Source organism: Bombina bombina, chromosome 3 (genome assembly GCF_027579735.1).
Source record: "Bombina bombina isolate aBomBom1 chromosome 3, aBomBom1.pri, whole genome shotgun sequence".
Lineage (NCBI taxonomy): Eukaryota > Metazoa > Chordata > Amphibia > Anura > Bombinatoridae > Bombina > Bombina bombina.
In genome coordinates, this window is record NC_069501.1 from 321,996,735 (window position 1) to 322,013,000 (window position 16,266).

The window sequence follows — 16,266 nt, forward strand, 5'->3', positions numbered from 1 at the left end:
CAGTTTGAGCACTTCATTAAAGTCTTTTGGAGAATATGATAATGTGGTTGCAATATTCGAAATTCAACTTTTTGCACTCATTGAGTTTTCGCTTGTGCACTGACTTTTAAATTCAACTTGTAATACAAGTGCAATCTGACACTAGCAAAAAGCTTCCATCTAGCAAAGTTAATGGGCAAGCGGTAGCCCTTAATAAGTATATTTTTGCAAGCACATCATTAGTAATACCTATAGTTTCCTGTATGTGAAAGTTAGAAATTCCAATAATTCTAAGAACAATGGTGAAGACAATTTGTTACCACCAAAGCCTGTTTTCTTCCTGAATTCCTGAAGCCCAATGAGACTTATATGTTATATTGTGTTAAAGTTTTAACCCCCCTGCAATAAACATTCCATTTTGTTAATCCCTAATTTTATGAACTACAAGCGACAATATGTTTTGTATCATATATTAAGAAGACATATAAATAAAACAAATTCGTATTCTACCAATGTTAATGGTTAGATGCATAAACATTAGCTCAAGTTATCTAAGCCAAAGTATATTGTTATCAGGGTCGCAGAATTTAAGTACAGGCTATGGTAAAGACGCAAAAGCTGTAAAAGTTTGAATAAACATATCAGCAACAGTTTTTGTTTTTTTAATTTTCAAAAGAGCTTTATTGAAATCAAATGAGGGTACATATAATAAATGGAATATAGATGGCTTACATCAGATAAATTGCAATAGGGTATATCACAGAAGGGAGCATATAATAGCTAGAGGATAACATGGTTCATGCATTGTGTTATACAACATTATAATTTTGGACCCTGTAACATTAACTAGTGGCATAAAGGGTTAGTATGGTCCTTTCTAACTAAAATTGGGACCTCTGTCATAATGAAATCTTAGATGTTGTAAGGTAAGCTTATAGTGAGGATAGCTGTAAGTAAAACAATTTGACACTAAGGGATATAACATTAACTCATTAAGGTAAGTATTGTGTTCTTCTATTGTAACTGTGAACAGGGTCCAGTCCACAAGGCAATATTCACTAGTTCAATGTATCTCATTCTTGGCCCCATCGATAACTAATAAGACCTCTCTTGGGTCTTTAATAAAGTCACTTATGAGCTGTATTGGGGTTATATAGAAATAAGATTTAATAAGATAGAAAAATAAAGTAAAGAAAGTAAAGAGTTATCTTTTCTAAGTAATGTGGGTCATTGGAGCTTATAGTCCAAATTGAACTAACAAATTATATTTCTAGTTTCCATATGATGATCACTTTGTACCTGTTACAATCTATCTGGTAGTAGTCTTTGGGAGATAGAGAAGGGTGTACGAACGAGCATGAAAGTGAGGTGTTATATTTACAGTTCTAAAATGGTAAAAACGTGATTGCACCTCCAGCTAGTTCTTAGTATTCAGTGCTATATGGTATGGTGATGTCACCCTCTAGTGGGCATGGGAGCGTTAGAGTGTCAATAAGCAGAGATTAAGATGTTTAACTGTTTAGGAATTATAAATGAACGGGCTTTTTCTTTAAGTTTATGGCTAGAGATGTCACTTTATACAGTTACATTATCCTTTCTGCCCCTCTGCAGCCCTGGCTGTAGGCCACAGAGTAGGGATCAGGTACAGATTGGACAACTATGCCTTATATGTCAACTGAAGTATAGCAAGTCCCAAATAAACTATTTAAAGGGTTAACTCACAGTGCCCTTATAACTTTACTAACAAAGGCCTAGATTATGAATCTTGCGTTACAGTGCGGTACGCTATACCACTGAAAAATTGGCCATTGCATGTGAAATGGCCGGTAACGCATATTATGAGTAACGGCCGTATAGGCTGTAATGCAAGCATTTTAGCCTTAACACAACCCTCCATTTCGCACTCCAAATATGAGGTTTGAGTGCAGGATTTTCCATAGCACCGTATTACAGGTTGTGTGGTCCGGCTAATAAGCTTGCGTTACAGCCTATACCGACACGAGCCGTTCCGCATCTGAAACCAGTAGTTATGGATTTTTTTTCCGAAACAAAAATGTTTCACAAAACTCATAACTAAAATGTTACAAAGTACACTAACACCCATAAACTACCTATTAACCCCTAAACAGCCATTCTCCTGCATCGAAACCACTATATTAAACCTATTAACCCCTAATTTGTCGCCCACCCACATCGCCGACACTAAAATAAACCTATTAACCCCTAAGCCGTCCGCCCCCCACATCGCCAACACAATATAAACCCTTTAACCCCTAAACCGCCAGCCCCCCACATCATAACTAATAAACTAAACCTATTCATCACTAATCCTCTGCTCCCCGACATCGCCAACACTAAATTAAGCTATTAACCTCTAAACCGCCAGCCCCCAACATCGCAACTAATAAACTAAACCTATTAACCCCTAAACCCCTGGCCCCCCACATCGCAAAACATTAAATTAAACCATTAACCCCTAAACCAAACACCCCCTAACTTTAAATTAAAAGTTACAATATAAGTATCTTAAAATAAATAAAAACTTACCTGTGAAATAAAAAAAAATAAGATTAAACTATAAATTAACCTAACATAACTATTCTAATAAAATAAAAAACTACCAATTCAAAAACTTAAATTATATGATTAAAAAAACCTGACACTACGAAAAAATAAACAAACCTAAATTAAAAATTTTAAAAAACCTAATACTACGAAAAAATTTAAAAACGCTAACATTACAAAAAATAATAAACACTAAAATTTACGAAAAATAAAAAAACTCTAAGATTACAAAAAATAATAAACGAAATTTTAAAAAATGAAAACAATTACACCTAATCTAATAGCCCTGTAAAATAAAAACACCCCCTAACCTACAATAGACTATCAATATCCCTTAAAAGGGCCACGTTTGTAGGGCATTGCCCTAAGTTAAACAGCTCTTGTACATTAAAATATTTCAAAGTCCCCCCTAAAAATAAAAAGCCACACTTAACCAACAAACACACCATCCGCCGCTGCAGATCCTGAGTGAGGCTGTATGACTTTGTAGAGCAGGTGACAGGACTAGTGCTATTGGGGTGCAGCCTGTAAAAACGGCCAGGAGGACCGTAAATAGATCAATAAAACAGTGTAACAGCCGCACTAAAAAAGGCTTCAGAGAGAAGGGCTGATGCAATAAAAAAAAGGAAATTTATTGTAACAGTTTGAAAACCAGGTACGTGGCAGGCAAACATCCTGACTAGTTTTGTGCTCTCAGGAGCACTTAATCATAATAACTTCAAGTATTAACCCCTAATCTGCCGACCGGACCTCACTGCTACTATAATAAATGTATTAACCCCTAAAGCTAAGTCTAACCCTAACACCCCCCTAAATTAAATATAATTTTAATCTAACAAAATAAATTAACTCTTATTAACTAAAGTATTCCTATTTAAAAATAAATACTTACCTGTAAAATATTACAAAACTAAATTACAAAAAAACAAACACTAAATTACAGAAAATAAAAAAATATTACAAGTATTATAAACTAATTACACCTAATCTAAGCCCCCTAATAAAATAATAAAAAAAAAATAATAATAAAAGTCCCTACCCTATTCTACATTACAAGGTAATCAGCTCTTTTACCAGCCCTTAAAAGGGCTTTTTGCGGGGCATGCACCAAAGTAATCAGCTCTTTTGCCTGTACAAAAAAATACAACCCCCCAACATTACAACCCACCACCCACATACCCCTACTCTAACCCACCCAAACCCCCCTTAAATAAACCTAACACTACCCCCTGAAGATCTCTCTACCTTGAGTCATCTTCACCCAGCCAAGCCGAAGTCTTCATCCGATGGGGCAGAAGAGGACATCCAGACCGGCAGAAGTCTTCATCCTATCCGGGCAGAAGAGGACATCCGGACCAGCAGACATCTTCATCCAAGCGGCATCTTCTAGAAGAATATCTGTAAGATGCCTATAGGAATCGGCGGATTATCTAGAAACAAGCTGGAGCTCTGGAGAGAGGTGACCGTTCAAGGCCATTGTTCGGGACATGCCCCCTGCAATAGGTTTTTTATAGTGAAAAATAGAGGCGTAACTGTTAATTACTGGGTTCCAGGGTAAAATATGTGGCCCCCCTCATATGAACAAATACAACATACATACACACATATATACACATACACAAATATATACAGTATATATTTTTTTATATATATATATATATATATATATATATATAGACACACAAACACATTTATACATGCACACATACAAACACATACATACACACAAACAGATGCACATACAAACACGTACACAAGAGGGAGTTGATGCATAAATTAGCAAACACCCCTAACAAATACTACAGTACTAAGAAAAACTTAACAAAGCAAACTGTTTGCTTTCTTTGCAAAGATTTCTTTTTCTCAGTTGTTTATCAGTAACCACAAGTTTAGCAACCTCTAATGGTGAAAAACTACAGCCCCATAAACAAGCTGCTCTGAAATCTGATTCTGCTTCAGCAGCTGCGGCCAGGATGCCTAAAGAGACAATAAAGTCCTTATAGGCAGGGTGGCAGCAGCTGCTCAAGCAGAATCAAATTTTGGAGCTGCTTGTTAATGGGGCTGTAGTTCTTCTAATTACCACTAAAGGTTGCTAAACTTGTGGTTTGAGTTCTAACAGCAGCTTGCTTGATAATGCTGCTTTGCGCTCAGTGTGTTCACCTGTAATGAAGGAGTCGTTCTAACTGGGGGGGGTCCTTCATAGTATCCTGCCAACTTTGCGCTACAGAAATAATAAATATATTCTAAAGATGTGCAAATGTACATAAAACATACTGAGCTGCAATATTAGATAGACAAGCAAGTGTAAAATGTCACATCAGGTATTATTGTCGTGCGGTCGCGGGATTGGTATGTATTAAATGAAGAACGTTCACCTAATATTTGTGTGTAGATAATTTTTGCAATGCACTTGTGTGTGTCAATATTACTATTGGAAATGCGTTCAAGAGTGAGCAGCCATAATTAATATTAAGCTAATGCTCATTATGCAGAGCGCATGAATTGGACTGTTCCAATCCATGTCTTTCCTGATTTTCCGTTAGGCAGTGTGGAGCCCTAGAAAAAAAACAGAGGATTTTATAGTAAGTATTTTATTTATTTAGAAAAATCGTTAACATTTTTTAATGAACAATGATCAGAGATATCAAAGGAAATATATGTTATGTTTAAAATCTATTTATAAATACAAAGATTACTGGTCCTTAAAACTTCACTGAGGCTGTTCATTCTTCACTGAAATGGCTCCAAAGAATATAACTGAAACTTATGAGACTGGAGAGTCATAAAAGGTTGGACTGGCTAGAAAGACTGACTAATGAGTGAACCTTAACATTAAACTATAGACTTAATTTCTCTAGCATTGTATGAAGATGTTTAGATTGGAAGTAGAACTGGGAACATGAGGCAAGAACCAGTAATAGACAAATTCATTAGAACTATGCAAAGTTTTTTCTTCTTTATATGATAGCCGTGTCAGGGTTTTTTCCCTGCCTTGTTTGCTGTGTGCTACTGGCAGCCATTTTACTCACCTCTCTTGCTGACTCTGGTGCATACTGTGTGATGCTGCTCATTTCCTGCACTTCCTTTTATGGTCAGACTGGTGTACATCATCCGTGTGAGACAGGATGCAGTCTCAGAATTGTGATGTCATCACTTTTTATTTAAAGGGCATAATAAAAAGACAAGGCAATAACATCTACTTTGAATTTCAAATAAACAGCAGATTTTTTTTCCAACAAATTTATTTCTTCTCCCATTTAGCCATTCCCCGTATCATGTGGCAGACATCAGCCAATCACTGACTAGTATACGTATACACTGTGAGCTTGTGCACATGCTCAGTATGATCTTGATCCCCAGAAAGTGTGTATATAAAAAGACTGTGCATATTTTGATAATGGAAGTAAATTAGAAAGTGTCATAAAACTGCAAGCTCTTTCTGAATCATGAAAGTTTATTTGGATTTAAGTGTCCCTTTAATATTTTTACAAAGTGTCCATAAAGTACTAAGGACAGATGTATCTTGTTTCACTCTTTACCATATGAAACATTTGCAAAGGCCGAATTCCATAAAGGATGTTGGCATCATCATGATTGAATTCTACAAGTTTGTATCTTGAGCTGGGTTATCAGTAAAAATGTATTTGCCTGTTTATTTTGTGCCTCTGGATGGGATCGAAGCCTGGTGTTCTTCCTTGATTGAATAATGGTCACAGATATTTGTGTGTTGCACTTTTTCTTTATTAAATCTAGAGCTGAAATTAGCTGAATTCTGCAGACAGACAGCCACCAGCATTCGTTTCACTAACATCCCTACATATTACCCTAAGTATATGGTAAAACATAGCAAAACTACCCAATCCATAAGAATATTGTTAATATAACATGAAACTTTTGTTTTCTTAAAGGTACCAAATATTTGGAAAGATATTTCCTCGGATACCAAAACCAATAGATAAATTAAAAGACTTTCCAATCAAAGACACCGATACTTTGGTATGTTATTCATTTAAGATTATTTTACATATTAATACTAAAAAAATGTTTAAATGTCCATATTTTTATAAATGTAAATATGAATATTTTTTTTTTATTTATATATATATATATATATATATATATATATATATATATATATATAATATAAAAGTAGAATCCTAGAAAAAATTCCAGGAAGCTCTGGGTCCACTAGCGCTCCTGGAAAAGGGGGTATAAAACCAAATGTCCCTAAAAAATAAAAACAGTTAATTAATACTGTAAATGCAAATGGCTGCAGCTAACCTCAAGCGAGGGGAGATTCTCTGTATCACCCTTCTATATGAAAATAAATAGGTATAGAATAAAAGGTAAGCGCTGCCTAGCATATAAATACAAGTGTACAAAAGTATACACACAATGCAAAAATAATATATAATAAAAACAAAATTTCATAAACACATAGATAAAAACATAAGTAAAGTTCATAAAAAATTCCTGGTATTCTTAATTCATCCGGTCCCCATAAGGGTGTGCACTTACTTGAAGTTACCTCATTCAGTATGAGGTAAGTAAAGACGTAATCACTTGTATGTTTCACACTGTCTAGAAAAGCCTCTTGTATGGAGTGAGATGGCCCCTTTATAACTTGCAATATCCACCGGTAGAGAAACGTTCAGATCCTCTAATCCTTAGAGTGAGGTAGATACTCGATAGGAAGGCATGCAAAAATAAAAGGACACTGATAGTGCATTAACCTTTTATTAAATGTGACACATAACACACCTGTAGATTAAGCCTACTCACAAGTAAACCCTCAATTAATGAGGTAAATCAAGAGCATATAAACAAGTAATGGCCAATAGCAGCAGTAGTGAAGCATTCAATCGATAGCAGCAGAAAAATCACCTTACGCGTTTCAAAGGCATATAAGACTTGTGTCTGCCTTCTTCATCAGAGGTATGATTTGCTATGAGACTTGCGTGTCTATTTACGGACACCAAGCGTGATTACATGGTCTTAATAAAGATATTGACATTGCTGCTTTCCTCTAAATGTAATTTTGACCTCTTTTATTTATATTCCTTTATAATTTTAGGAATTCAATATATATATATTTATTTATTTTTTAAAGGTTTTTAAACAATATTTATTTTTAGCTCTATATTATAAGTCTAGATTGTTTGTTCCCTATGCAAATGATCTCGCTTTTACAATTAATGTTTGCATTTTAGATTTACATCTCGCGTAAGGTGATTTTTCTGCTGCTATCAATTGAATGCTTCACTTCTGCTGTTATTGGCCTTAACTGGTTTATATACTCTTGATTTACCTCATTTATTGAGGGTTTACTTGTGAGTAGGCTTAATCTACAGGTGTGTAATTTGTCACATTTAATAAAAGGTTAATGCACATCAGTGTCCTTTTATTTTTGCATGCCTTCCTATCGAGTATCTACCTCACTCTAAGGAATAGAGGATCTGAAAGTTTCTCTACCGGTGGATATTGCAAGTTTTAAAGGGGCCATCTCACTCCATACAAGAGGCTTTTCTAAACAGTGTGAAACATACAAGTGATTATGTCTTTACTTACCTCATACTGATTTAGGTAACTTCAAGTAAGTGCACACCCTTATGACCGGATGAATTAAGAATACCAGGAATTTTTTATGAACTTTACTTATGTTTTTATCTATGTGTTTATGGAATTTTGTTTTTATTATATATTATTTTTGCATTGTGTGTATACTTTTGTACACTTGTATTTATATGCTAGGCAGTGCTTAACTTTTATTCTATACCTATATATAGATATATATATATATATATATATATATATATATATATATATATATATATATATATATATATATATATTTGTGTGCTACAAGCAGCATTCAGCAATTTTCGGAGCCGGATTTATTCTTGTGAAAGTGCGATACGCTAACGTCTGGATTTGCACTGATCATAGTGTGTTGCACTTTCACAAGAATAAATCCAGCTCAGGTACCACGTCAAGGTCCTTTCCAATACCTGAGACCCTAAAACAGCCACACAATGCAAGCTTTCAAATCCAAACAAACTGAAAACAAGGGAAGGGTGCACATGAATATGTAACCACCCTAGACATATACAAAACACGAAAGTGAACTGCACTCTCATACCGGACCGGGTACACATCCCATGACCCTGCAATATGCTCAGCCCTGGGTGCCACTGGCACTCACAGGAGGCTGTGCTGTCCCCAGAGCCACAAGCAGTTAACCCCAGACAGTTCTGGGTGCAAGAACCATAGGGAAAATGACAAAACAAATTAATACAACACACAGAGAAAACCCAGCACTCACTTACAAGCTCTCAGCTAAGATTTAAAAGCAAAAATGTCCCATTTGGCCAGATGCGGTGACTAACCTTTCCATTTTTGCTTTTAAATCTTAGCTGAGAGCTTGTAAGTGAGTGCTGGGTTTTCTCTGTGTGTTGTATTAATTTGTTTTGTAATTTTCCCTATGGTTCTTGCACCCAGACCTGTCTGGGGTTAACTGCTTGTGGCTCTGGGGACAGCACAGCTTCCTGTGAGTGCCAGTGGCACCCAGGGCTGAGCATGTTGCAGGGTCATGGGATGTGTACCCGGTCCAGTATGAGAGTGCAGTTCCCTTTCGTGTTTTGTATATGTCTAGGGTGGTTACATATTCCTGTGCACCCTTCCCTTGTTTTCAGTTTGTTTGGATTTGAAAGCTTGCATTGTGTGGCTGTTTTAGGGTCTCAGGTATTTGGAAAGGACCTTGACGTGGTACCTGAGCTTGTCCCATTTGGCCAGATGCGGTGACTAACCTTTCCATTTTTGCTTTTAAATCTTAGCTGAGAGCTTGTAAGTGAGTGCTGGGTTTTCTCTGTGTGTTGTCTTAATTTGTTTTGTAATTTTCCCTATGGTTCTTGCACCCAGACCTGTCTGGGGTTAACTGCTTGTGGCTCTGGGGAGAGCACAGCTTCCTGTGAGTGCCAGTGGCACCCAGGGCTGAGCATGTTGCAGGGTCATGGGATGTGTACCCAGTCCGGTATGAGAGTGCAGTTCCCTTTCGTGTTTTGTATATGTCTAAGGTGGTTACATATTCCTGTGCACCCTTCCCTTGTTTTCAGTTTGTTTGGATTTGAAAGTTTGCATTGTGTGGCTGTTTTAGGGTCTCAGGTATTGGAAAGGACCTTGACGTGGTACCTGAGCTTGTCCCATTTGGCCAGATGCGGTGATTAACCTTTACATTTTTGCTTTTAAATCTTAGCTGAGAGCTTGTAAGTGAGTGCTGGGTTTTCTCTGTGTGTTGTATTAATTTGTTTTGTAATTTCCCCTATGGTTCTTGCACCCAGACCTGTCTGGGGTTAACTGCTTGTGGCTCTGGGGACAGCACAGCTTCCTGTGAGTGCCAGTGGCACCCAGGGCTGAGCATGTTGCAGGGTCATGGGATGTGTACCCGGTCCGGTATGAGAGTGCAGTTCCCTTTCATGTTATGTATATGTCTAGGGTGGTTACATATTCCTGTGCACCCTTCCCTTGTTTTCAGTTTGTTTGGATTTGAAAGCTTGCATTGTGTGGCTGTTTTAGGGTCTCAGGTATTGGAAAGGACCTTGACGTGGTACCTGAGCTTGTCCCATTTGGCCAGATGCGGTGACTAACCTTTCCATTTTTGCTTTTAAATCTTAGCTGAGAGCTTGTAAGTGAGTGCTGGGTTTTCTCTGTGTGTTGTATTAATTTGTTTTGTAATTTTCCCTATGGTTCTTGCACCCAGACCTGTCTGGGGTTAACTGCTTGTGGCTCTGGGGACAGCACAGCTTCCTGTGAGTGCCAGTGGCACCCAGGGCTGAGCATCTTGCAGGGTCATGGGATGTGTACCCGGTCCGGTATGAGAGTGCAGTTCCCTTTCGTGTTTTGTATATGTCTAGGGCGGTTACATATTCCTGTGCACCCTTCCCTTGTTTTCAGTTTGTTTGGATTTGAAAGCTTGCATTGTGTGGCTGTTTTAGGGTCTCAGGTATTGGAAAGGACCTTGACGTGGTACCTGAGCTTGTCCCATTTGGCCAGATGCGGTGACTAACCTTTCCATTTTTGCTTTTAAATCTTAGCTGAGAGCTTGTAAGTGAGTGCTGGGTTTTCTCTGTGTGTTGTATTAATTTGTTTTGTAATTTTCCCTATGGTTCTTGCACCCAGACCTGTCTGGGGTTAACTGCTTGTGGCTCTGGGGACAGCACAGCTTCCTGTGAGTGCCAGTGGCACCCAGGGCTGAGCATGTTGCAGGGTCATGGGATGTGCACCCGGTCCGGTATGAGAGTGCAGTTCCCTTTCGTGTTTTGTATATATATATATATATATATATATATATATATATATATATATATATATATATATATATATATATATATACATACATACATACATATGCAGTATGTATATATATATATATATATATATATATATATATATTTAAATAAATATATATATATATATATATGTACAGGGAGTGCAGAATTATTAGGCAAATGAGTATTTTGACCACATCATCCTCTTTATGCATGTTGTCTTACTCCAAGCTGTATAGGCTCGAAAGCCTACTACCAATTAAGCATATTAGGTGATGTGCATCTCTGTAATGAGAAGGGGTGTGGTCTAATGACATCAACACCCTATATCAGGTGTGCATAATTATTAGGCAACTTCCTTTCCTTTGGCAAAATGGGTCAAAAGAAGGACTTGACAGGCTCAGAAAAGTAAAAAAAAGTGAGATATCTTGCAGAGGGATGCAGCACTCTTAAAATTGCAAAGCTTCTGAAGCGTGATCATCAAACAATCAAGCGTTTCATTCAAAATAGTCAACAGGGTCGCAAGAAGCGTGTGGAAAAACCAAGGCGCAAAATAACTGCCCATGAACTGAGAAAAGTCAAGCGTGCAGCTGCCAAGATGCCACTTGCCACCAGTTTGGCCATATTTCAGAGCTGCAACATCACTGGAGTGCCCAAAAGCACAAGGTGTGCAATACTCAGAGACATGGCCAAGGTAAGAAAGGCTGAAAGACGACCACCACTGAACAAGACACACAAGCTGAAACGTCAAGACTGGGCCAAAAAATATCTCAAGACTGATTTTTCTAAGGTTTTATGGACTGATGAAATGAGAGTGAGTCTTGATGGGCCAGATGGATGGGCCCGTGGCTGGATTGGTAAAGGGCAGAGAGCTCCAGTCCGACTCAGACGCCAGCAAGGTGGAGGTGGAGTACTGGCTTGGGCTGGTATCATCAAAGATGAGCTTGTGGGGACTTTTCGGGTTGAGGATGGAGTCAAGCTCAACTCCCAGTCCTACTGCCAGTTTCTGGAAGACACCTTCTTCAAGCAGTGGTACAGGAAGAAGTCTGCATCCTTCAAGAAAAACATGATTTTCATGCAGGACAATGCTCCATCACACGCGTCCAAGTACTCCACAGCGTGGCTGGCAAGAAAGGGTATAAAAGAAGAAAATCTAATGACATGGCCTCCTTGTTCACCTGATCTGAACCCCATTGAGAACCTGTGGTCCATCATCAAATGTGAGATTTACAAAGAGGGAAAACAGTACACCTCTCTGAACAGTGTCTGGGAGGCTGTGGTTGCTGCTGCACGCAATGTTGATGGTGAACAGATCAAAACACTGACAGAATCCATGGATGGCAGGCTTTTGAGTGTCCTTGCAAAGAAAGGTGGCTATATTGGTCACTGATTTGTTTTTGTTTTGTTTTTGAATGTCAGAAATGTATATTTGTGAATGTTGAGATGTTATATTGGTTTCACTGGTAAAAATAAATAATTGAAATGGGTATATATTTGTTTTTTGTTAAGTTGCCTAATAATTATGCACAGTAATAGTCACCTGCACACACAGATATCCCCCTAAAATAGCTATAACTAAAAACAAACTAAAAACTACTTCCAAAACTATTCAGCTTTGATATTAATGAGTTTTTTGGGTTCATTGAGAACATGGTTGTTGTTCAATAATAAAATTAATCCTCAAAAATACAACTTGCCTAATAATTCTGCACTCCCTGTATATACATACATTAATAGCATCTATTCTTCTTTACATGCAGGAAAACAAAGGCACAGGAACTGAAAGACAATCAACTCATCAAAAAAATGAATTTACTTTATTTCCTGTAGATGAAGAATCAGATTAGCTAAAAGAAGATACAAAAGTTTATAACAGCGCTTATGTCATTAAATAGTTAATGTATAGATACAGTATAAAAAATTATCAAACCTGTCAAAAGTTAAGAATGCAAACTATATAAAGTATCTGTTTTTGTTGCCCTGTTTATGTCTTATTACCTGCTGAAATGCCAAAGACATTATTACTATTATTGGTATATCTAAAGGGACAAAAAGTTGCAATAAAAATGTTTGAAGCAGGTTGTACATTTTCCTTTTGCCCTTTTCTATACACAAAATTAAATTAGTTCTACAGCCAAAATGTGCTGCTAGTTCTAAGCTGACCATGAGCCAGTGAGCCAATCATGAGTTCCATAGACTTAGTTATAAGTAAAACAGTAGTGCAAAAGGAAATTATATTATGGGGCTGATTTATCATTGTGCTGGCGGACATTGATAAATGTCGACATTTATCATTGCACAAACCTGTGCCCCCTGCACATTCGCGGACAATCGGCCGCTAGCAGGGTGTGTAATTCATCCTGATCATATGTGATCGGGATGATTGCTGTCCACTGCCTCAGAGGTGGTGGACGAGTTAAGGAGCAGCGGTCTTAAGACCGCTGCTTCTTAACTTCAGTTTCAGAGGAACCTGAAACTATGGGATAGATTGCAGCATTCGCTGCTTGATAAATCTACCCCTATTAACATCTTAATGTCCCTTCAGAGAGATGGGGTGTAAGCTGAAATATATCCGAGAGCATTAAAGTTTTGCATAGAACCATCCTTGCTATACACTATTAGCTAAAATGCTTCTCAAGTTATATTATTTACTGTAAATATTTCAAATTTCAATGTTCTGCACATAGTAGAATATGTTCTATGTACTTATAAATATATATTCCGATATATATCTGTATATATCTATACCTATATATAATCATGTATACATATATATATATATATATATATACCTGTATAGATAGATATTGTACCAAAATGCCATCAGATATATGCAGAAATATGTATTTATAAATAAATAGAACATATTCTGCTCTGTTAAGATTATTGGAAGGAGAAATATTCATATTTTCAAGTCGGGTTAGCGCACTTGAGGATATGCGAACAGGTTTGCAGCTTTTTTTTTCTCAATTGACTTCTATGGGGAATATGTTAATGCCCGCGCCATATCTTAAGTTCGGCTTTTTGTGCGCATTGGGTTAGCGCTCATGCAAAAACAGTTTACTTTCAACTTGTAATACAAGCACTACTTGACGGCGCACAAAATGCTTAATTCTAGCAGAGTTAGCGAGCAAGCGGGATCCACTTGTAATCTGGCCCTTAATAGGAATATGAGCAGACACTGGGGCCTATCTATCAAGCTCCGAATGGAGCTTGATGCCCCGTGTTTCTGGCGAGCCTACAGGCTCGCCAGAAACAGCAGTTATGAAGCAGCGGTCACAAAAACAGCTGCTCCATAACCCTGTCCACCTGCTCTGAGCAGGCGGACAGACATCACCGGAATTCAACCCGATCTAGTATGATCGGGTTGATTGACACCACCCTGCTGGCAGCCCGTTGGCCGCGAGTCTGCAGGGGGCGGCGTTGGAGGGGGCGGCGTCTGTTATAAAATATGCTTCATTGTCAAGGTATTTTACAGGATTATCAGTTTTAAAGCAAGTAGAATTGGTTGCTTTCATAGAAATTGAAGGGTCATTATAGTCATCTCTATGTGTTTAACTCCTGCAGTTTCAGCTTGGAACCAGCAGTTCTCTGCGTCTTTTGAGCAATGCATATAGCTGCAGGGTCAGTAGTGATAAAATGACATGCTCTACTGAATGAGAACATGCAATTGCTTCACTATAATGGCCCTTTACATGAATATTAATGGTACTAATTAACTGATCTGATACATTGCATACATTGCAATTTACAAATAAATTCTATATGAGGCGCCAAGAGTGAAGACGAGGGCAAAATTAAGAGAGCAGTAGAAATGTAAAGAAATAAAAGAAAATGGGAAAATGCAGGGTGCAAAAAGTTAGAATAATATAAATGTGTAATAAAGAAGAATAAGGAGACAAAGCGGTGAGGTAGAAAATGAAAGTTAGAGAAAAAATAAATAAATAGTAATACAAAATAAACAAAGTGGAAGAGATAGAGTGCAAGGTGATATATAAACATAAATACATTTCCCTTGTATACAGTATATGTATATAAATGTATGACGCACTCTATTTCAGACATCACTGCTGTATATTCGTATAACGTAAAACTCATTTTTGCAAAACTGCTGCCATATAGAGCTTTAGAAACATGCATGCTCCTGAGTTTACATACCTGCATTTAAGGTTTGTACCAATGCATTTCTGCAACTTCTATGCGTTGATGTCTGCAAATAAACAACATTGTTCATGTCAACTGTCATGTGATTTTTTTTTTAACAAATAAAATACTTGCCAACCGATTTAAATTCCATAGCAATATTTTTGCACATGGACATAGCATTATCAGTGTTGAAGCAAATAGTGTAAGTTGGTTTCACAGAAAGGGTTATTAAAATAATAAAACTGGCACATTCTCGTTCATTAGAGCATGTAATTTAATCACTATCTACCCTCAAACTCTATGGGCTAGATTAAAAGTTGAGCGCTAATGTATCGCGCACCCCTAAATGGGCAAATTTGAATTATTTTTCCATTTATTAGTATCTAAACTTTTTTTGTTAACCTCTTGCAGTTTACTTTGCAGGTTATTTACTGGCCTTGAACTGCTTAAACTTTAATAAAAACTGACAAATTGAGGTGTTCTTAATCACTGAATCATTTTCACCACAACTGATTTGCAGGTTTTAAGATGCTTCTCACATTTAAGCCCAACTGTAGGGCATTTTTCAGTGGGAAACCCACACATACTATATATGTTTTTTAGGCAACCCAGCAGATTCAAAATATACTATTATTTTATGTATATATTATCACATGTAAGAAAATGTTTTAAAAAGGCATTTTTAATTAAAATTTGAATAAACAAGTTTATAAACAATTGTGTGTGTTACATATTTAGGAATCAGTAAAATACAAGAACCTTGATATTTCTATTAAAAAGTTTCAAAATGTAGTAAAAATTCCTATAAAAAATGGAAGGGATCATCTTTGAAAAACTAGATCCTGTATCCTATCATATGAAACTTTATAATGTAGCATGAATTATCTCTATAACAATCATACCACCTATCCTACTGTATATAATAAAAGGCCAAGTGTGTTTGTCCGAAGCTGTCATGCGCAGTAGAGACTGCACGCAAGGACAAACACATCTGGCCTTCCAACTGACCTGGTGTCGTGTGGTGGAGTAGGCGTAGACGGGCAGGTGCGGAGTGGGCGTGGCCGGATGTGGACGTGGCCGGGCGTGATGTGGGCGTGACTTGGGAGGGGCAGGGTGTGCCATGGGCGGGGCCAGGCGGGCCAGGTGCCAAGAGATAGAGAGCAGAAGAGGGTGGATAGAGAGAGCAGAAGAGGGTGGATAGAGAGAGCAGAAGAGAGGGGGAGAGAGACAGCAAAAGAGAGGAGGGAGAGAG

The 16,266-nt window shown here is 37.5% G+C and overlaps 1 protein-coding gene across 1 annotated transcript in view; it reads left to right on the forward strand.

The window, feature by feature from the left end:
* The window catches only part of LOC128651610 (interleukin-5 receptor subunit alpha), a 112,450-nt gene extending 99,501 nt beyond the window's left edge, over positions 1–12,949 (forward strand). Inside the window, exons 9-10 of the mRNA XM_053704619.1 lie at positions 6,453–6,540; positions 12,629–12,949. Coding sequence (XP_053560594.1) covers positions 6,453–6,540; positions 12,629–12,715 — 175 coding nt within the window. The 3' untranslated portion in view covers positions 12,716–12,949. The remainder of the gene's footprint in view (positions 1–6,452; positions 6,541–12,628) is intronic.
* Positions 12,950–16,266: the final 3,317 nt, after the last annotated feature.